This window comes from Brachycentrus maculatus, unplaced genomic scaffold (assembly GCF_059751285.1).
Source record: "Brachycentrus maculatus isolate JH-2025_06_01 unplaced genomic scaffold, ASM5975128v1 h1tg000342l, whole genome shotgun sequence".
Taxonomy (NCBI): Eukaryota; Metazoa; Arthropoda; class Insecta; order Trichoptera; family Brachycentridae; genus Brachycentrus; species Brachycentrus maculatus.
Window position 1 is genome coordinate 150,343 of NW_028281091.1, and position 24,264 is coordinate 174,606.

Consider the following 24,264-nt stretch of genomic DNA (forward strand, 5'->3'; position numbering starts at 1 on the left):
ACTAGGTAAATATCAGTAGATGACAGTCGGATATTGCTAGGTATACTAGCAGATGACGGTCGGATATCGCTGAACTGTTATATGCTAAGTATACGTCTGCCTCCGTAGTGTAATGGTCAGCACGCTCGGCTACCGTTCTGGAGGCCCCGGTTTCGATTCCCAAGGGGGGTAAAATAAATATAAGTGATTTTTTCACTGAAATATTTATTTAATATCACCCTGGACTGGTACCTGAAGCGGAGGGCTGATCACCTTTCCTTCATGTGTTAACAATCAAGATAACACTGCTTTTGTAATAATGATGCAGTGCCCTATGCACCATTGGGTGCGGATAAGGGTTTTAATATATATATTATTTTATAAAATTCTTTGACATCTCATCAAAGATGAAGAAGAATATGGAAGTCTGGGCATTACGGGGCTGACGACCGTCATAGGCTGGTTTAAGTGATCACTTTACACACGTGTAACATTCACCAATTCTACCCATCATTGACAACCACACTACTCAAATTCTTGGAAGTTCTATATATATGAACCAATTTAGAAACCTTGTTCTTGAATCACTAGAACTTCACTAGAGACATCTATTGGTGAGATGTATTATATGAAAATAACTCCTGTAATTGGAGATAAACCAGATTTTGTGAACAAGTATTTGGACACACTCAAAATGTTGTATATTATTTTATACTAAGCAGATGACGGTCGGATATTGCCGACCGTCATATGCTAAGTCGAATACTAGCAACATTTTTTATTATATAAGAAATATGATGAAGAAAAAAATACATTAAAAAAACAATGGTATGTAAAAATGAAAAACAAGAAAAAAACAATATTGAATACTATGAAAAAATTTATTATATTATTATTAAACCCTTATCCGCACCCCAATGGTGCATAGGGCACTGCTTCATATAAACGCAGAGTTATCTCGATCGTTTACACACGAAGGAAAGGTGATCAGCCCTCCGCTTCAGGTACCAGTCCAGGGTAATATTGAATAAATATTAGAGTGAAAAAATCACTTATATTTATTTGACCCCCCCTGGGAATCGAACCCGGGACCTCCAGAACGGTAGCCGAGCGTGCTGACCATTACACTACGGAGGCGGGTGAAAAAAAAAAAAAAAAAAAAAAAAAAAAAATTAAATGCAATAAAATAAAAAGATAAAATCAGTGTTGTGCTACGTGTCCGAATGTATGGAAAAATATTTTTATCTTATCTGAAGCATATCATTGAAATATTACAATTTTAACTGGTATCGTTCTTATCGCGGAAAATAAAGATTTTTTCGGATTATTCCAACAAATTTTCCAGATAAGAACGGCTCATGTTGAAGAACAGGCGTCAGGAAGGTTTTGAAACACAGTAAAAACGATAAATCGTCAGCTTAATCCCCAAAGAGTCCAACTCCATCCGGGATTACGACGCAAGAGATAGTAAAAGGCATTATTGAGATAAAAACTGCAGTTAATCTAAATATGTATGAGTTTAAACAGAGACGGGGCATGTTTTATCGATCGTTGCGCGGTATGATGGATAATCCTGAAATTATCCAAAGCGTAATGCAGACCTGAATGTGAAATATTGGTATTATTTTTTGACATCTCATCAAAGATGAAGAAGAATATGGAAGTCTGGGCATTTACGGGGCTTACGACCCGGTAAATTATCTGGTCAAATGATAAGCTTAATAATAAAAATGAAAATGGTATTTTCTGGCATTTCTCATGTGTGTGATTATAATCCAGGATTCGGATCTCACATACTAATATAAGAGTTTCTGCTTAATAAAAAAGCTTCTTTACATCTCACCAATAGATGTCTCTAGTGAAGTTCTAGTGATTCAAGAACAAAGTTTCTAAATTGGTTCATATATATAGAACTTCCAAGAATTTGAGTAGTGTGGTTGTCAATAATGGGTAGAATTGGTGAATGTTACACGTGTGTAAAGTGATCACTTAAACCAGCCTATGACGGTCGTAAGCCCCGTAAATGCCCAGACTTCCATATTCTTCTTCATCTTTGATGAGATGTCAAAAAATAATATGAAAATAACTCCTGTAATTGGAGATAATCCAGATTTTGTGAACAAGTATTTGGACACACTCAAAATGTTGGAAATATTGGTAAACGGAGAGATTTCGGAACAGGTAGATGATTTCGTGTATTTGGGTAGTATGTTTTCTAGGGATGGAAAGATTGATAAAGACATAGAAAGGAGAGTGAATGCTGGGCACAAAGTGAACGGTGCACTGAAATCAGTTATAGCAAATAAAAACCTATCAGCGGAAGCTAAACTGGCAGTGCACAACGGAGTCCTGGTTCCAACTCTAATGTATGGAAGTGAAACATGGAGTTGGCAAAAGAAGGATGAAAGTAGACTGAATGCAGTCGAAATGCCATCTCTCAGAAGAATGTGCGACAAAACGATGTATGATAGATGTGCGAATAGTGAAATAAGGAAGCTGAGATAAGCATTATCGATAAAATTAAGAAAGGTGTGTTGAGATGGTTTGGACACGTAGGACGAACGAGTGAGGAAAGAACGGTAAAACAAATTTATGAGGCGAATGTTATTGGGAAAAGAAGCAGAGGAAGACCGAGAAAAACATGGCACGATCAGGTATGCCAAATACTTGAAAGCGGTCAGGTTAGGAGTCGTAACAATCGGCAGGTATGTATGAGGAGACGCGTGAACGTGGAAGAGCCGAAGAATGTTTGCAAGGACAGAGTGGTGTGGCGCTCTATTCTCTCTGCCTACCCCTGCGGAGAAGCGGCGTGATGGTTAGTTAGTTAGTTAGTTTTAATCTAGATATGTATGAGTTTAAACAGAGACGGGGCATGTTTTTTCGATTGTTGCGCGGTATGATGGATAATCCTGAAACTATCCGGAGCATTGGTCTGTATGTTCCCGATAGTTAGCTAAGACAGCGTCGGCATAGATTGTTTCACATTCCTATACACAGGTCCGCCTCCGTAGTGTAATGGTCAGCACGTTCGGCTACCATTCTGGAGGTCCCAGGTTCGATTCCCAGGGGGGTCAAATAAATAAAAGTGATTTTTTCAATGTAATATTTATTCAATATTACCCTGGACTGGTACCTGAACGAAGGGCTGATCACCTTTCCTTCATGTGTAAACGATCAAGATAAAGAAAAAAACTAACTAACTAACCATCACGCCGCTTCCCCGCAGGGGTAGGCGGAGAGAATCTAATGCCACACCACTCTGTCTTTGCAAACATTCTTTGCCTCTTCTACATTCATGCATCTCCTCATACATACCCGACGATTATTACGACTCCTGACCCGGCCGCTTTCAAGTATTTGACATACCCGATTGTGCCAAGTTTTCTTCGGTCGTCCTCTGCTTCTTTTTCCAACTACATTCGCCCCATAAATTTGTGCACCGTTCTTTCTTCACTCATACGCTCCACATGTCCAAACCATCTCAACACACCTTTCTTAATTTTATCGATAATGCTTATCTCAGCCTTACATTCTTTCCTTATTTCATCATTCGAACATCTATCAAACATCGTTTTGCCACACATTTGTCTGAGGGATCGCATTTTGACTGCATTCAGTCTGCTTTCATCCTTCTTTTGCCAACTCCATGCTTCGCTTCCATACATAAGGGTTGGAACCAGAACTCCATTGTGTACTGCCAGTTTAGCTTCCGCTGATAGATAACGCTGCGTTTATATGACGCAGTGCCCTGTGTACCATTGGAGTGCGGATAAGGGTTTTGTTATTATTATACACAGGACCACCCTGCCGATGGTTATGCCTGTAGGAAGAGCTACCGCTATGTTGAACAATATCACATTGGATATTGATCTGTTCCATGTGTCCGAAGGAGTCTTCTGAAGCGGGATTCTCCTACACATTTAACAAGAGTCTTCTTGCTTACTTTTTAATTTGTTTTTTTTTATGTATACGCCTTAAATGTTAGTTTGTAATGTATATATTAATTATTGAATAAATTGAAATTTTTGTCCGCCTCTGTAGTGTAATGGTCAGCACGCTCGGCTACCGTTCTGGAGGTCCCGGGTTCGATTCCCAGGGGGGGGTCAAATAAATATAAGTGATTTTTCACTGTCATATTAATTCAATATTACCATGGACTGGTACCTAAAGCGGAGGGCTGATCACCTTTCCTTCATGTGTAAACGATCAAGATAACGCTGCGTTTATATGACGCAGTGCCCTATGCACCATTGGGGTGCGGATAAGGGTTTTATTATTATTATACACCACCACCCTGCCGATGGTTATGCCTGTAGGAAGAGCTACCGCTATGTTGAACAATATCACATTGGATACTGATCTGTTCCATGTGTCCGAAGGAGTCCTCCGAAGCGGGATTCTTCTACACATTTAACAAGAGTCTTCTTCCTTACTTTTTAATTTGTCTTTTTTTAATGTATACGCCTTAAATGTCAGTTTGTAATGTATATATTAATTATTGAATAAATTGAAAAATTGTTTTCACACGAGGCGAATATTTGTCTTCTTCCTCTGTATTTAGGACTATGTCCTGTCATTCTCCGGTCAGCTCCTGGGACGTAGAAGACCAGCTGTCTCTCCATCGTTTAGATGGTCTTCCTGTGGGTCTGCCACCTCTTCTGTCCGCTGCTATCCTCATCCCTCAATCCCAACTCGCTCTTCCAGCATGATTTCTCCAGAAACGTCTTCTTTCTCTCCCCCATCGCACAACGTCTTCAACATGGCAGATTTACCTTATTTGAGAGTTTCTTACTCTGTCGCCAAGTGTTAGGCCTGCAATGGGTAGAGTCTTCATTTCGGAGGTCCTAAGAAGGCTTTTTGTTCTCGCGGTGTCGGCTCTTGTTAGTATACATTTATTTACAACATTTTGAGTCTGTCCAAATACTTGTTCACAAAATCTGGATTATCTCCAATTACAGGAGTTATTTTCATATTATTTTTTGACATCTCATCAAAGATGAAGAAGAATATGGAAGTCTGGGCATTTACGGGGCTTACGACCGTCATAGGCTGGTTTAAGTGATCACTTTACACACGTGTAACATTCACCAATTCTACCCATTATTGACAACCGCACTACTCAAATTCTTGGACGTTCTATATATATGAACCAATTTAGAAACTTTATAAGCTTAATAATAAAAATGAAAATGGTATTTTCTGGCGTTTCTCATGTGTGTGATTATAATCCAGGATTCGGACCTCACATACTAATATAAGAGTTTCTGCTTAATAAAAAAGCTTCTTTACATCTCACCAATAGATGTCTCTAGTGAAGTTCTAGTGATTCAAGAACAAAGTTTCAAAACTGGTTCATATATATAGAACTTCCAAGAATTTGAGTAGTGTGGTTGTCAATAACGGGTAGAATTGGTGAATGTTACACGTGCGTAAAGTGATCACTTAAACCAGCCTATGACGGTCGTCAGCCCCGTAAATGCCCAGACTTCCATATTCTTCTTCATCCTTGATGAGATGTCGAAAAATGATATAAAAGAACAATCATAAAACATTTTAAATATATTTTTTTTGAAGAGACCCACCAAGCCACCTTGTGTGTCTTGTCGGTGGAGTTCTTTTTACATACGTTTTTTATAGTTTTCAACCTTTTTAACCTAATATACGCACAAAAACGAGAGAAAAAATTAAGATTTTAAACTATTTCACAAATTTCATAGAATTAACTCTTGATCATTCACCCATACCCTTATTTCGCCTTTGTTCCATATTTTACTTTGACCTCTAACCTCCGTCGGCAACAAATTAAAAATGTATGTAACGATATATTGCAGTGCTGGACTCCCATGTGTATTGTTAATTCTTGGGACTATCAAACCTTCGTTGTGGGTAAATTGTGTATCATGGCTGTGTACTAGAAGATTTCTATATTTCTGTCTAGTAGATATAAAGGATATTATGAAACCTTGCCAAATATATACACCGTGTGGCGTTTCAGCTACCGCTTACTCAGAAAACACACAGTTTAAATATTCAGGGCTGTCTTGGGACTATCAAACCTTCGTTGTGGGTAAATCGTGTATCATGGTTGTGTACTAGAAGATTTCTATATTTTTGTCTAGTAGATATAAAGGATATTATGAAACCTTGCCAAATATATACACCGTGTGGCGTTTGAGCTGCCGCTTACTCAGAAAACAAATAGTTTAAATATTCAGGGTTGTCTTGGGACTATCAAACCTTTGTTGTGGGTAAATCGTGTATCATGGCTGTGTACTAGAAGATTTCTATACTTTTGTCTAGTAGATATAAAGGATATTATGAAACCTTGCCAAATATATACACCGTGTGGCGTTTCAGCTACCGCTTACTCAGAAAACACACAGTTTAAATATTCAGGGCTGTCTTGGGACTATCAAACCTTCGTTGTGGGTAAATCGTGTATCATGGTTGTGTACTAGAAGATTTCTATATTTTTGTCTAGTAGATATAAAGGATATTATGAAACCTTGCCAAATATATACACCGTGTGGCGTTTGAGCTGCCGCTTACTCAGAAAACAAATAGTTTAAATATTCAGGGTTGTCTTGGGACTATCAAACCTTTGTTGTGGGTAAATCGTGTATCATGGCTGTGTACTAGAAGATTTCTATACTTTTGTCTAGTAGATATAAAGGATATTATGAAACCTTGCCAAATATATACACCGTGTGGCGTTTCAGCTACCGCTTACTCAGAAAACACACAGTTTAAATATTCAGGGCTGTCTTGGGACTATCAAACCTTCGTTGTGGGTAAATCGTGTATCATGGTTGTGTACTAGAAGATTTCTATATTTTTGTCTAGTAGATATAGAGGATATTATGAAACCTTGCCAAATATATACACCGTGTGTCATTTGAGCTGCCGCTTACTCAGAAAACAAACAGTTTAAATATTCAGGGCTGTCTTGGGACTATCAAACCTTCGTTGCAAGTAATTGGTGTATCATGGCTGTGTACTAGAAGATTTCTATACTTTTGTCTAGTAGATATAAAGGATATTATGAAACCTTGCCAAATATATACACCGTGTGGCGTTTGAGCTGCCGCTTACTCAGAAAACACAGTTTAAATATTCAGGGTTGTCTTGAGACTATCAAACCTTCGTTGCGGGTAATTGGTGTATCATGGCTGTGTACTAGAAGATTTCTATACTTTTGTCTAGTAGATATAAAGAATATTATGAAACCTTGCCAAATATATACACCGTGTGGCGTTTGAGCTGCCGCTTACTCAGAAAACACAGTTTAAATATTCAGGGTTGTCTTGAGACTATCAAACCTTCGTTGCGGGTAATTGGTGTATCATGGCTGTGTACTAGAAGATTTCTATACTTTTGTCTAGTAGATATAAAGAATATTATGAAACCTTGCCAAATATATACACCGTGTGGCGTTTGAGCTGCCGCTTACTCAGAAAACACACAGTTTAAATATTCAGGGCTGTCTTGGGACTATCAAACCTTCGTTGTGGGTGAATCGTGTATCATGGCTGTGTACTAGAAGATTTCTATATTTTTGTCTGGTAGATATAAAGGATATTATGAAGCCTTGCCAAATATATACACCGTGTGGCGTTTGAGCTGCCGCTTACTCAGAAAACACACAGTTTAAATATTCAGGGCTGTCTTGGGACTATCAAACCTTCGTTGCGGGTGAATCGTGTATCATGGCTGTGTACTAGAAGATTTTGATAATGGCCAACTACGGGGGCGGGGGAGACCTGACAAGGCAAACGTAGAAGAAGAAGAAAGGGTCTTACCGTTCCGGCGTCCTGTTGGCTGAAAGTCCTGATAGGTAGAGTTGCTGAAGTGCCTTGCCGCCATCTTGTGTAGTCATGGGTGCTCCGCGCCAGTGGTCACTCAGCCGAGCTGTTGCTGTCGTCGGTGCTTCTGCTGGAACAAAGCAGACAGTCAGTGTCCGTAAATAATGTGTGTGGGTATGTTGGTGACACAGCGGTGATGATACATCCCGCAATCGGGTGAATACCCGCATGGCATGGCGAGCAGCGTCTGTCCTAAAGAGCAGTCACTCACTTAGAGCTACCTAGCAACTTATATATAGGATAAACCAAAGTCAAAGAACTAGTAATCATTTACTGACAGTCTTCAACCACCTCACCACACAACAGTATTAAAAAGTGCCAAGATTTAACCGCAGTCGGCATCAAACGGAGCCACGACTACAATAGAATCAGCATCAAACGGTGCCACGACTCCCCTGCAGTCAGCATAGAACAGAAACACGATTAAACTGCAGTCAGCATAGAACAGAACCACTATTAAACTACAGTCAGCATAGAACAGAATCACGATTAAACTACAGTCAGCATTAAACGATGGCACGACTACACTGCAGTCAGCATCAAACGGTGCCACGACTACAGTACAATCAGCATCAAATGAAGCCACAAATCCACTACAATTAGCATCAAACGGTGCCACGACTCCCCTACAGTCAGCATAGAACAGAACCACGATTACACTGCAGTCAGCAGAGAACAGAACCACGATTAAACTACAGTCAGCATCAAACGATGGCACGACTACACTGCAGTCAGCATCAAACGGTGCCACGAATACACTACAATCAGCATCAAATGAAGCCACAAATTCACTACTGTCAGCATCAAACGGTGCCACGACATCCCTTCATTCAACATCAAAAAGTATGCCTTTGATTTCAGGAGACTGCAGAAACCTGGCTTTGAGCTCACCCAAATCCGTATGGGTCACGGTGGGTTCATGAGCTACCTACATCGTTTCAAGGTCTACGAGATCGACAGCTGTACGTGTGATGATGAGACACCTCAAGATGTCCCTCCCCTGTTGAAGCTTTGCCCCCTTTTCAGCATTCAAAGACAACAGCTGGAGGCGCGGTGCAGGAGCCTGGGCGAGGACCTATCCGTGCCAGTTCATAGGGAACTCTCACAAGTGGTGGTATCATACATGATAAGGACATTGCTACCATACACCAAGCTAGGACACAAAATGCCCAACCCTCTTCTAGTGGAACGGGAGACCTGCTGAGGACAGTCCGCAGTCTCTGTGAGCGGCTTCTCCCGAGGAGTTCTACGTGGTTTCCTCCCAGCAATGAGCAATTGCTGACAAGTTCCCCACTGGCCCACACTAGATTATCCCTCCTGTTCCCAACACAGATTTAAATAGAACTTGTTTTTAGCTAGAAGTAACAAAAACACTCATTGTTCTATCAGGCAATCTGACGCTGTACCCAAAGGAAAATACACCTTTGACTTGAATTGTATTATTGTCACGTGGCTCAAGACGTTATTTCCAGACACACATGTGCAAATTGGTGCTGTATGTAAACATTGAGACGAATTACCGTAATATGCAATATCACACACACAACAGTCTGACATAGTGTGAAATGAGTGATATACGACCGATATGATGCAAGCATTTCCTCTGTGAATCCCCCATCTGCAATTGGTCACAGTTTAGTTCACAAGAAGCACAAATTAACGCAAGAATCACGCAATATGTGACGTCACAAATATTTCCATTCATAATTTGTCTAAAGCCTACCAAACAATTGTCAGACCCGCACTCCTCTATGGCTCCGAACGCTGGATGATGTACAACACCTACTCTAGGCAACTAGAAACTGCTGAAATGCGAATGCTTACATGGTCAGCTGGAGTGTCCCTTGGAGACATGATAAAGAGTTGACGCATTCGTCGAAGCCTGGCTGTAACAGGCATCAATAGTAAGGTAGGGGAAAGGCAATTGGAGGTGGTATGGGCACATAGGGCGCAGAGAACCTGATTATATTGTGAACCAGGCAATCGCCATAGAAAGGCATCTAGAGGAAGACCAAAGTATTCCTGGATGCTGCAGAGAGATAACATGATGTAAGCAGTTTTAAAAAATTATAAAAATGTTTTTTCTATACATATTCTAAAAAACAAAAAAATATCCAATACACATTCTTCAAAAAAATCAGGCGTGGAAAGACGTATTACCTCTTCGCCGGCCAACCGGCGAATGAGTTCTGTCTTTGCGAATATCCCCCTTAAAAGAAATCAGCACTCAATTCGCTTCGCTCAAAGCTAGTCGCGCCAATAAGCGCACATATTTGGTTGCGAATTGCGTATTTCCAGCTCCCGGTATATTTGACAATTCGCCACCAAAAACTTGAGCTGGAAAGAAATACAAACCGGGAAAAAGTAAAGAATACCATCTCTAGCTGATATAGACAATATAAATAAAATATTTAAGGGGATATTTGAAAACACAGAGTTTATTACACCGGAGAGGTCACATGTCTGTTCACGACCGCTTTTTTTAACGAACGTATATTGGATATTTTTTGTTTTTTTGAATTTATATAGAAAAAATTTTTTTATAATTTTTAAGACAACTCATTCACCGGACCACCGAAGAGGTAACACGTGTTTTCTCACCCGTTTTTTTTAAAGAACGTCTATTCATTCAAACCCTTTTCCGCACCCCAATGGTGCATAGGGCACTGCATTATAAACACGGTGCTATCTTGATCGTTTTCACACGAAGGAAAGGTGATCAGCCTTCCGCGTCTGGTACCAGTCCAGGGTAATATTGAATAAATATAGCAGTGAAAAAATCACTTATATTTATTTGACCCCCCCTGGGAATCGAACCCGGGACCTCCGGAACGGTAGCCGAGCGTGCTGACCATTACACTACGGAGGCGGACAAAAAGAACGTCTATTGGAAATATTAATGTTTTTTTATAAATACAAATAGAAAAAAAATTAACTCCTTACCTTTCAAAACCACGTATTAATTTCGAAAAAAAAAGCTTAGTTTTTCAATGCAAAAAGGGTGTTTAAAAAAAATATATATTACGTAAAATGTTACCTGGATTAGGAGAAAACTATATTACGACTCTAACGAATTTCTGGACGTTAATATACAAAATTTGAAGAAAGTGTCTAGACTCTGAACAATTTTTTTTATTTTTTTTTTTTACGATTTTTAATACATATTTTGCTCCCTTCTACTTCAATTAAATTTATTCAATAAAAAAATAATATATACATAACAAACAATATTCAAGGCGTATATATTAAAATTTAAAGTAAGCAAGAAGACTTAAAGGTGTAGAAGAATCCCGCTTCGGAAAACTCCTTCGGACACATCGCTCACTCCTTTCAAGAACGTCATAAATAAAAAATTGACAATTTTAAGTTGTGCATGTTTTCGGAATGCCCAGAAAATGTACTATATCCCAGCAAAAGCGGCATATTTTTAACTTAATATTTACCCGCTACAGGGCAGAAAGTGTTGTTTTTGCATTTTGAAGAAATGTATTGTTCAATTATTTTTTTCAATAAACTAAATATTTTTCAAATGGAGAAAAAAACTTCAGATTTTACCTAAAAAGATCTGTTGCACAGTAAAAAGTTCAGTAAGTGGCTTGATATATATTTTTAATACATTGTATTATATTTTGAAACTTTAAAAACGTTCTCCTGAAAAATCAAGATTTCGATTTATGACGTTCTTGAAAGGAGTGAGCGACATGGAACAGATCAATATCCAATGTGGTATTGTTCAACATAGCGGTAGCTCTTCCTACAGTAACTCTTCCACAACTAGCTTCCCAGAAAGGGTCGGAATCGTGTTTTTTACGCCAATCATTGTAACGACAGATTTGATCGACTGATTTTAGTAAGAAAAAATGATTTTTTTGTATATTTTCGAAATATTATTACGATATTTAATGGGGAGAAATTTTTTACCTGTGTCAGTACTGAACACCTTCATCACTCTAAGCTATCGCTGTTAGTCCAGGCTAATCAAAAGATAAGAATTTTGATCAATTGATTTATTGACAAGTAGGTACTAACCATAGCCGTAGCTAAAATTTATATATCGCTCACTCCTTTCAAGAACGTCATAAATAAAAAATCGTCAATTTTCAGTTGTTCATGTATTCGGAATCCCCAGAAAATGCACTATATCCCTGCAAAAGAGGCATATTTTTAACTTAATATTTACCCGCCACAGGGCAGAAAGTGTTGTTTTTGAATTTTGAAGAAAAGGTATTGTTTAATTATTTTTTTAAATATACTAAATATTTTTCAAATGGAGAAAAAACATTCAGGTTTTACCTAAAAAGATCTGTTGCACAGTAAAAACTTCAGTAAGTGGCTTGATATTTATTTTTAATACATTTTATTATATTTTTAAACTTTAAAAACGATCTCCTGAAAAATCAATATACTAAAATCTAAATATTTTTTTTCTTAAAACAACGTTTTGGCATTGAAAAAAATTAGTTTTTCTTCGAAATATTTTTTTTTTATAAGAAAAGAGTTACTGAATGATAGGATTTTTTTGTATATATAAGTATTATAAAAAACAAAAATATCTTATATACATTATTTACAAAGATCGGGCGTGAATAGACATGTGACCTCTCCGGTGGTCTCCGACGGAATGAATTCTGTGTTTGCGCATATCCCCTTAAAGTTCGTCTATATCAGCTAGAGATGGTATTCTTTTTCCCGGTTTGTATTTCTTTCCAGCTCAAGTTTTTGGTGGCGAATTGTCAAATATACCGGGAGCTGGAAATACGCAATGCGCGACCAAATCTGTACGCTTATTGGCGCGACTAGCTTTGGGCGACTAAATTCGAAAACCGAATCGAGTAATGACTTTTTTTAATAGGTCGGTTTAATACAATTCGGTTTTTAATTCGATTACCCGTGTCTAGTACAGTGGGTGAGCGATAATCGGCGATTGCAAACAGGGTTTTTCGAAATTCCACGTAAATTTTCAGCTAAATTTAGCAATTTTTTGATAAAGAAAGCATGTTGCATAATCAGTTTATTGAAATTAACAATATTTTGTAACGATAATTGGAATTAAATTATCAGGAGATGATGATAATATATTCTGGCAACTAATAACTCGACAGAGATAATTGGTCCGATAACATTCCGATGTTATATTAACGTCATTAAAAAGTTTGATATTATTTTTTGAGTATAATATTTGGAAAATTATATCTAGTATCTATCTATATCTATATGTATATAAAAATCCATTGCCGTTCCATATATGTATATATATGTATATATATATGTATATATATATATATATATATATATATATATGTATATATATATATATATACATATATAAATATAAATATATATATATATATATATATATATATATATATATATATATATATATATATATATATATATATATATATATATATATATATATATATATATATATATATATATATATATATTAAACTCGAGAATGGATACTTGAACTAAAATAAAAATTAAAAGTTATTTTCCCTCATTACTGAGGTGGTATTAAATAAATTTTCACTTAACCTTAGATAACTAAACACTCGTCCACGCGACGACGCCCTTCTGGGTGCAAGTCGAGTGCACTTACTTCCCCGCACCCCGCACCCGCCGGGCTTTGTTTGCGGAACGATTAACGATTTATTGTTAAATGTCTCTTAGGTACATTCATTCCTAATAAACCAAACATAAGTGTCATGTAACCAGTACTTTTGATCATTTTTAATTGCGTAGTCCGTCTGACGAAAGTTTAGTTACTATGTATATACAAATACCGCCTCCGCCTTTTGTCCGCCTCCGTGGTGCAATGGTCAGCATGTTTAGCTACCGTGCCGGAGATCCCGGGTTCGAATCCCAGGGGGGGAGGTGAAAATAAATATTAGTGATTTAACACTGTGATATTTATGTATTAATTTTAAATCAAACACAGATTTTTTGAGTGTACTAAGTTGTATTTTATTAACAAAAACACATAAAAAATTATATTGTGACAATTGTTTCGCCTTGTTAGGGCGTTATCAAACGAATGTCATATTTATTTATTTAAATGTGATATTTATTTAATATTACCTTGCCTTCATGTAAGTAATGATCAAGATAACACTGCGGCAATTAGATGCAGTGCCCTATGCACCATTAGGTGCGGATAAGGGTTATAAATAAAAAATATAAATATAGTTTAGTTTTACTTCTTATAGTAAGCCGCTTAGTATCACAAAAATAGTATGAAATTGAAATATTTGTGTTAATAATAAAAACTCAAATATTTTTATTTTAAAGTAAAAAATATTTTAAAAAAATACTATTGCCCAAAAACCGGGAAAAGGGAATGTGTCAACATATCAAAGTGTTTTGATGTACGTTGAAAGAAATACCTGTAATCATGTCAGTAGAATCCTGTCATTATTATCATATCGCTCACTCCTTTCAAGAATGTCATAAAGCAAAAAACTTGATTTTTCAGGAGAACGTTTTAAAAGTTTAAAAATATAATACAATGTATTAAATATAAATATCAAGCCACTTATTGAACTTTTTACTGTGCAACAGATCTTTTTAGGTAAAACCTGAAGGTTTTTTCTCCATTTGAAAAATATTTGGGATATTTAAAAAAAATAATAAAACAATACCTTTTCTTCAAAATGCATAAACAACACTTTCTGCCCTGTAGCGGGTAAATATTAAGTTAAAAATATGCCTCTTTCGCTGGGATATAGTACATTTTCTGGGCATTCCGAAAACATGCACAGCTGAAAATTTACGATTTTTGATTTATGACGTTCTTGAAAGGAGTGAGCGATATGATAATAATGACAGGATTCTACTGACATGATTACAGGTATTTCTTTCAACATACATCAAAACACTTTTGATGTATGTTAAAAGAAAAAAAGAGTGAAAAAAAGGAGTGTGCGATATATTTAATCCCGGGATTTCGACGCTATGAATGGGATCCCGCGGGACTTTGGGATCCCACTCAGTGGGATTTTAGACCCCGAACAGTAGACACGTGTATTCAATGTACACCGATGCAAAAGATAACGCCATAGGTAAGCACTTGTTATATCGCGAGGTGTTGTCAGTTGACGTAATGCCTAAATCCAAGCGCATTCGTCCAGATAACGGCTGTGTCAACATTCACAAATTGGCTTGCATGTTTTAGGACAATGTTTTCTGGAGTTCAGTATTATTATTATTATTATTACTGGCTGTTAGAGGTGTGCCAATAAGTAGCTGTTACATTTGGCATGTCGACATAGGCGAAGAAGAAAATGGAAGTATAAAAAAGTGAAGAATTCGGAAGCCTTGGTATTTGTTTGCAGGGTATAAAGTAGTGGAGAATATGGAAGTCTGGGTTTTTATTTACAGGGTATAAAGTAGTGAACAATATGGAAGTCTGGGTATTTATTTACAGGATATAAAGTAGTGAAGAAATTGGAAGTTTTAGTACATATTTACAGGGTATAAAGTGGTGAAGAATATAAGGGTCTGGGTATTCATTTACAATGTATAAAGTAGTGAGGAATATGGAAGACTGGGTATTTATTTACAGGGTAAAAAGTAGTGAAGAATATGGGGGTCTTGGTATTTTTTTACATGGTATAAAGTAGTGAAGAATATAGAAGGCTCGGTATTTATGAACAGGGTATAGTGAAGAATATGAAAGTCTGGGTATTTATTTCCATATTCTTTCCCATTTGTAACCTTGTAAATAATACCTAGACTTCCATATTCTTCACTACTTTACTTCCTCTAAATAAATACCAAAACTTCCATATTCTTCTCTATATACCCTGCACAGAAATAACAGGACTTCCATAATCTTTTCTTTAATATACCCTACAAATAAATACCAATACTTCCAAATTCCTCGATATTTTATATCTTGTAAATACATACCAAGACTTCTATACCCTTCACTACTTAATACCTTGTAAGTTAATACCCAGACCCCCATATTCTTCACAACTTTTTACCCTGTAAATAAATACCCAGTCTTCCATATTCTTCACTACTTTATACCCTGTAAATGAATACCCAGACCCCCATATTCTTCGCTACTTTTTACCCTGTAAATAAATACCTAGTCTTCAAAATTCTTCACTAATTTATACCCTGTAAATAAATACGCAGACTTACGAATTCTTCACTAATTTATATCAAGTAAACAAATACCGTCTTCACTATTTTACAACAAGTAAATTAATTTCAAGTCTTCCATATCCTCCTCCACCTATCTATGTTGAGATATCAACACATATTAAATCCCACACGACTCATCTCAGGCAGACGGGACGAAAGTCGTGCACACATTGTCGTGTGAACTTGGCCCAAAGTGACCGTTAGTGACGCAATCCCGGGTTGAGGATGACAGCGGCATGACGACATCACGTGTACACACATCCTCCGTCCTCCGCCTAACAAGGCGCACAAGGTCGGAGCGTCTGCCTCCGAGCGCGTGTCTCCGGGCGCGTGTTCGAAGCAGGCCGCGGGCGCAGAGGCGTGGTGGGATATATTTATTTATTGAACGGCTAATGCCTTTAACATAATACACATATACAGTATCTAATATAAAAATACACTAATAGAGAAACAAAAAGTCTTAAACATAAAATAATAATAAAATAACAGCAAGCACTAGTGAATGCACGTCTCCTTCGCACACCATCAGCGAGCAGCGAGAGAGAGTGAAACACAACGTTTACATTTATCCATTATAACATGGAGAAGAAATGCTGAGAAAGTACACACTTCAAGGTGGATAACAATATATTAAATAAATCTATACTTTCAAAAGCATTGGCTAACATGTGAAGCCGCGGAATCGGAGAGAACATGGCATAGTTTGAATTATGTACAAATATTGGAAATATAGATTTTTGCCTAGTACCTCTTGGACGCACGCTAAGCTTTATTAGATTTAGGAGATCAAGACTGTGTAAAAAAATGTTAGGAATTTTATATAGATGTTCCAATAAGGAAAGGGTGCAAGGCTGAGATGAGCACTATCCAGCAAACTAAGGAAGGCGGCTTGGGATGGTTTGGGAAGGATGAGAGTAGACTGGATGCAGTCGGGATGCCATCTCTCAGTGCGGCAAGACCATGTATGGTAGATGTTCCAAAGGTGATATAAGGAAAGGGTGCAAGGCTGAGATGAACACTATCCAGCAAACTAAGGAAGGCGGCTTGGGATGGTTTGGGAAGGATGAGAGTAGACTGGATGCAGTCGGGATGCCATCTCTCAGTGCGGCAAGACCATGTATGGTAGATGTTCCAATGGTGATATAAGGAAAGGGTGCAAGGCTGAGATGAGCACTATCCAGCAAACTAAGGAAGGCGGCTTGGGATGGTTTGGGAAGGATGAGAGTAGACTGGATGCAGTCGGGATGCCATCTCCCAGTGCGGCAAGACCATGTATGGTAGATGTTCCAATGGTGATATAAGGAAAGGGTGCAAGGCTGAGATGAGCACTATCCAGCAAACTAAGGAAGGCGGCTTGGGATGGTTTGGGAAGGATGAGAGTAGACTGGATGCAGTCGGGATGCCATCTCCCAGTGCGGCAAGACCATGTATGGTAGATGTTCCAATGGTGATATAAGGAAAGGGTGCAAGGCTGAGATGAGCACTATCCAGCAAACTGAGGAAGGCGGGTTGGGATGGTTTGAGCGTGTGGAACGAGTGATAAAAAGCCAAAAAATGGATTGATTTAGTAGGAAAAAGTAGCGGAGGAAGACCGAGGAATACCTGGCATTAACTACCTCATTAAAAAATAATTTCACTACATAGTAACCCGAGCGCATTTCAAGGGAAATGACCAAAACATCGTGAAATCTAGACTGTTTTTTACGGATAAATTTTTTTTTAGAAGCCAGCGCCTTATTGAAGGCTCTTCTGCATCTAATTGAACACGCGAACGGTAATACGCAGCCCACTCAGCGCCGCTGACGTCACCCCTTACACCAACGGACAAGCAAGACAACTTCAATTTGAAGATTAATTATTGTAAACGACTTCATATACCTTTCAGTACACTTCTCGCTAGAGAACATCTTCCATTCCTTCAGAAAACACATCATCTTTCAGCCATTCCTGCACTGGACCAGCCCGTATCTCCACACCAAGAGTGCGCCTTCTCTGCACACCTTCAGGAGACTGTCTGTCCTCGGAACCCTAACTGTACATCATACCATCCTTACCAGATATCTTGTAGATAATTTCATTCTGTACACTTTTTGGGAGAGAACACTTTCCATTCCTCCACAAAACACACCATCCTCCCTGCAATGTTTTCTATTGAGTGATGCTCCACACTGTGACCGTCGCACGTTTCTATGAACGGTGACCCTCGTGATAATCGAACCGGGACCTCACGCATGGTGAACAATCGTGCTAATCACTACACTACGGATTGTACGGTAGCCCGTACATTATGCAGTGCAGTTACGGATGAGCAGACGTTAAAATATGTATATGTGTATATATATATATATATATACACATATACATATAAATATATATATATATATATATATATATATATATATATATATATATATATATATATATATATATATATATATATATATATATATATATATATATATATATATATATATATATATATATATATATATATATATATATACATTTATAAGTATATAATAATTTGTCAGACCCGCACTCCTCTATGGCTCCTAATGCTGGACGATGTACAACACCTACTCTAGGCAACTAGACACTGCTGAAATGCGAATGCCTACATGGTCAGCTGGAGTGTCCCTTGGAGACATGATAAGGAGTTGACGCATTCGTGGGAGCCTGGCTGTAACAGGCATCAATAGTAAGGTAGGGGAAAGGCAATTGGAGGTGGTATGGGCACATAGGACGCAGAGAACCTGATCATATTGTGAACCAGGCAATCGCCATAGAAAGGCATCTAGAGGAAGACCAGAGAATTCACGGATGCTGCAGAGAGATAACATGATCCCAAGGCATGGCCTAGGTGACGTTGTATATGACAGAAGGACCTACAGCCTGAGGTAGAAGACAGATGACCCAATAGTCTATAAAGACGATAAGTCGAGATGAAGAAAGGAATGATATTATTTGATATATTGTATTTTCGAGTTATGTTGTTCTTGCTTTAAGGTTTTGGTGTGTGACAAGCATTCTCATGAATGTCAGACCACAAAATCATCAAACTCACAATTAGCATCAATTCTTAAACCACTCACGTCTGGACCAAGAGCAGACAAAACATAAAACCAAGGTACGTACTGGAATCAAACATGGCAATCTCCAAGTTATTTATTGCATATTATTTTTTGACATCTCATCAAAGATGAAGAACAATATGGAAGTCTGAGCATTTACGGGGCTGATGACCGTCATAGGCTGGTTTAAGTGTGATCACTTTATACACGTGTACACTCACCAATTCTACCCATTATTGACAACCGCACTACTCAAATTCTTGGAAGTTCTATATATATATATGAACCAATTTAGAAACCTTGTTCTTGAATCACTAGAACTTCACTAGAGACATCTATTGGTGAGATGTAAAGAAGCTCTTTATTGAGCAGAAACTCTTATATTAGTATGTGAGGTCCGAATCCTGGATTTCAATCACACACATCGCTCACTCCTTTCAAGAACGTCATAAATCAAAACACTTGAATTTTCAGGAGATCGTTTTTAAAGTTTAAAAATATAATACAATTTATTAAAATAAATATCAAGCCACTTATTGAACTTTTAACTGTGCAACAGATCTTTTTAGGTTAAACCAGAAGTTTTTTTCTCCATTTGAAAAATAACTAGTTTATTTTTTTTAAAAACAATTAAACAATACCTTTTCTTCAAAATGCAAAAACAACACTTTCTGCCCTGTAGCGGGTAAATATTAAGTTAAAAATACGCCGCTTTTGCCGGGATATAGTACATTTTCTGGGCATTCCGAAAACATGCACAACTAAAAATTGACGATTTTTGATTTATGACGTTCTTGAAAGGAGTGAGCGACATGAGAAACGCCAGAATATACCATTTTCATTTTTATTACTTAAGCTTATAATTTGACCAGACAATTTATTTACAACATTTTGAGTGTGTCCAAATACTTGTTCACAACTGTTATTTATAGTAACTGCAGACAGTTGGTAGAATTCCATATTGAATTGTTGGGTAATATATCCAAAATTAAACAAGGTTTATTGGATTGAATTCTACATCCAAATAAAAAATAAGTCCCTGCGAAATTAAATTTTTCCACAGATGGCTCTAGTGAAGTCACACGTACGGTGTCATGAGATCAACTATATATGTAGAAGTTCCAAAAATTTCAGTAGTGTGGTTGTCAATCATGGGTAGAATTGTGAATACAATAATTTGAGTGTGTCCAAATACTTGTTCACAAATATTTGAACACACATTCATTTGATTTACTTTTGTGATCACTTACACCAGCCTATGACGGTCTGTAATGATCGTACTTCTATATTCGTCTTCATCTATGTGAAGATGTCAAAAAATAATGTAGTATTGTGATTGTTACACTACTATAAAGTGATCATTTAAACCAGCCTGTGACGGGTCGTAAGCCCTGTAACAACCCAGAATTCTTCATTATTCTTCATCTATGTTGAGAAGTAAATATATTATAAATTCATTCAAACCCCTATCCGCACCCCAATGGTGCATAGGGCACTGCATCATATGAACGCAGTGTTATCTTGATCGTGAACACACGAAGGAAAGGTGATCAGCCCTCCGCTTCAGGTACCAGTCCAGGGTAATTTTGAATAAATATTATAGTGAAGAAAATCTAACTAAAACTAACTAACTAACCATCACGCCGCTTCTCCGCAGGGGTAGGCAGAGAGAATAGAGCGCCACACCACTCTGTCCTTGCAAACATTCTTCGCCTCTTCCACGTTCATGCATCTCCTCATACATACCCGCCGATTGTTGCGACTCCTAACCTGGCCACTTTCAAGTATTTGGCATACCTGATCGTGCCATGTTTTTCTCGGTCTTCCTCTGCTTTTTTTCCCACTAATATTCGCCTCATAAATTTGTTTTACCGTTATTTCCCCACTCATACGTTCCACACGTCCAAACCATCTCAACACACCTTTCTTAATTTTATCGATAATGCTTATCTCAGCTTTGCATTCCTTCCTTATTTCACTATTCGCACATCTATCATACATCGTTTTGTCGCACATTCTTCTGAGAGATCGCATTTATTTGACCCTCCATTTTATTATTTATTTGACCCTCCCTGGGAATCGAACCCGGGACTACGGAGGCGGTGAGATGTCAATATACAGATAATAAAAAATGTATTCTATCAAAAATATGCGAAAATTAAAGTGATTTGAAAATTACCGTTTTTTTGTATGGCTTATTCCTGATATGTATAATTTATGCACGAAAATTCCATACAAAAAATTCCCATACAATGGAACAATCGTATTAAAAATCAACAGACCATCAAAACATCCGGCCACATCCGTTGCGAGGCTGACACAGTCGGGAAAAAGTGGAGTTTGCCGTGTTTTATACTAGAGGATTAGCGGAACAAAATGAAATTCCATTTTAAAAAATCAGCCAGAAATGGTAGTACGTTCTTCGCCTCTTCCACATTCGTGCATCTCGTCATCTCGTAAGGCTGAGATAAGCATTATCGATAAAACTAAGGAAGGTGTGTTGGGATGGTTTGGGCGTGTGGAACCAATGAGTGAATAAAGAACTGCATAACAAATTTATGAGGCGAATGCAGTCGGTAATAGAAGCAGAGACAGACCGAGGAAAACTTGGCATGGTCAATATGTCAGATATTTTGAGTGTGTCCAAATACTATATAATATTAATATAATAGTTTCTGATTAGTAAAAAGCTTCTTTTAATCTCACCAATAGATGTCTCTAGTGAAGTTCTAGTGATTCAAGAACAATGTTTCGAAATTGGTTAATATATGTATATAGAACTTCCAAGAATTTGAGTAGTGTGGTTGTCAATAATGGGTAGAATTGGTGAATGTTACACGTGTGTAAAGCACACTACTCAAATTCTTGGAAGTTCTATATACATATATTAACCAATTTCGAAACATTGTTATTGAATCACCTAGAACTTCACTAGAGACATCTATTGTGAGATTAAAAAAAGAAGCTTTTTATAATCAGAAACAAACAAGTATTTGGACACACTCAAAATGTTATAAAGAAGAAGAAGAAGATGATGAAAATTGGAAAGCGTACCTTCTAATACTGAAGTCTGATATCTAGTTCTCACGGACAGCGTTTGAATCTGAAATAAAGCAGAAACCATTATTCATAACCTAATTACAGGCTGCCAAATATCGCAGAGACGGAAACCGAATTAAAAAACCGAATCGAACAACGACTAGTTTAAAAAAAGTCGGTTTTCGGTTCGGTTTTTGAATTCGATCGCTAAAAGCTAGTCGCGCCAATAAGCGCACAAATTTGGTTGCGTATTGCGTATTTCCAGCTCCCGGTATATTTGACAATTCGCCACCAAAAACTTGAGCTGGAAAGAAATGCAAACCGGGAAAAAGTAAGGAATACCGTAACAGTCGGGTAACTTGCTAGTTGATATATTTGTTATACATAATATATCAACTATATAATAAGGGTTGGGTAGGTTTATCTGTACGCCATGAGCGTTGCTGTAACTTTAACAGATGGCGCTGCCAGACGGACTGTTTGCCTGTTGCCAGGCATGTCACGGTTTAATAATCGTGTTTTTACACCTCGCTCACTCCTTTCAAGAACGTCATAAATCAAAAAATTAGATTTTTCAGAAGGACGTTTTTAAAGTTAAAAAATATAATACAATGTATTAAAAATAAATATCAAGCCATTTATTTAACTTTTTACTGCGCAACAGATCTTTTTAGGTAAAACTTGAAGGTTATTTCTCCATTTGAAAAATATTTAGTATATTTAAAAAAATAATTAAACAATACCTTTTCTTCAAAATGCAAAAACAACACTTTCTTCCCTGTAGCGGGTAAATATTCAGTTAAAAATATGCCGCTTTTGCTGGGTAGTACATTTTCTGGGCATTCCGAAAACATGCACAACTGAAAATTGACGATTTTTTATTTATGACATTCTCGAAAGGAGTGAGCGATATCTTTCTCTAAAAAAATATTTGAATATTTTTTTTACTCTTTACTTTTCAATAATTTTCTTTTCGAAACCATATAATTATTTATAAAAAAAAAATTAATACAAATACGGTGTTTTAATAAAAAAAATAATTACGTAAAATGATACCTGGGTATATAGAAAATGAATATGCGACTATTAAAATCTTGGGCCTCAAATATATGCTTTAATAGTCTACTAACTAACTAACCATCACGCCGCTTCCCGCAAGGGTAGGCAGGGAGAACAGAACGCCACACCACTCCGTCTTCGCAAACATTCTTCGCCTCTTCCACGTTCATGCATCTCCTCATACACGCCCGCCGATTATATTTCGACTCTTTAATTGACCGCTAAGTATTGCTAATATTTCATTGTTTTTTTATTTATTTTTGAACGTTTCTGTGCACAAAGCGCCTCGGCGTGTTAGCCTTGCGCCGGAGCGGTCCTTCTTGGGGCCATATGGGGGTATTACGGCCGGTGACATCACCGGCCGCCGGAGGCACACTCCTCGACGCTAGTCCGGCCTTTCGACCACCGGAATGGCCCCCTTGCCATGCGCCCGATGGCGTGCAGTCTGGGTCAACGCGAATACACACTTTTTGCCAATCGATAAATATCACGATGGGTGATTATTGGCTAATAAATTAATATGAAATTTTTTAATAAATGTTTTACTTAGTAAATACTACTATTTCTTAAAATCTACTGTGACACGTGTTTCGATGCATTCCGCATCATTTTCAAACACCGTATGTGAAGCAATTTCTAAATTTTAGATTTGGGTCCTTGGGACGTTGAAGGTTGAAGAGGGGGTAGTAGCTGTTTCTTATTTTTATTTGTTAATTTATTTTTTTATTTTTTATTTTTATTTCTTATCAGAGGGAACATAGACAAAAGGGGGGAGGCTTTAGTCATTGTCATCTTGTAAAGTATATTGTAAATATATATTAATACATATATATATATATATATATATATATATATATATATATATATATATATATATATATATATATATATATATATATATATATATATATATATATATATATATATATATATATATATATATATATATATATATATATATATATATATATATATATATATATATATATATATATATATATATATATATATATATATATATATATATATATATATAAGTATACATATTATATTAGACTTATGTATTCGGAATGTGGCATAAGTGATGTGGGACTTGCGCA

The 24,264-nt window shown here is 37.1% G+C and overlaps 1 protein-coding gene across 7 annotated transcripts in view; it reads right to left on the bottom strand.

The window, feature by feature from the left end:
- The window catches only part of kst (spectrin beta chain, non-erythrocytic 5 kst), a 158,791-nt gene that overhangs the window by 113,523 nt on the left and 21,004 nt on the right, over nucleotides 1-24,264 (bottom strand). For 6 of the 7 annotated variants that reach the window (XM_088269217.1, XM_088269216.1, XM_088269215.1 and 3 more), the window contains exons 2-3: nucleotides 22,121-22,169; nucleotides 7,779-7,908 (exon numbers count right to left, since the gene is read on the bottom strand). In XM_088269217.1, coding sequence (XP_088125343.1) covers nucleotides 7,779-7,842 — 64 coding nt within the window. In that variant the 5' untranslated portion in view covers nucleotides 7,843-7,908; nucleotides 22,121-22,169. Of the gene's footprint in view, nucleotides 1-7,778; nucleotides 7,912-22,120; nucleotides 22,170-24,264 lie in introns of all 7 variants that reach the window. The other variant, XM_088269213.1, reaches the window with a different exon arrangement.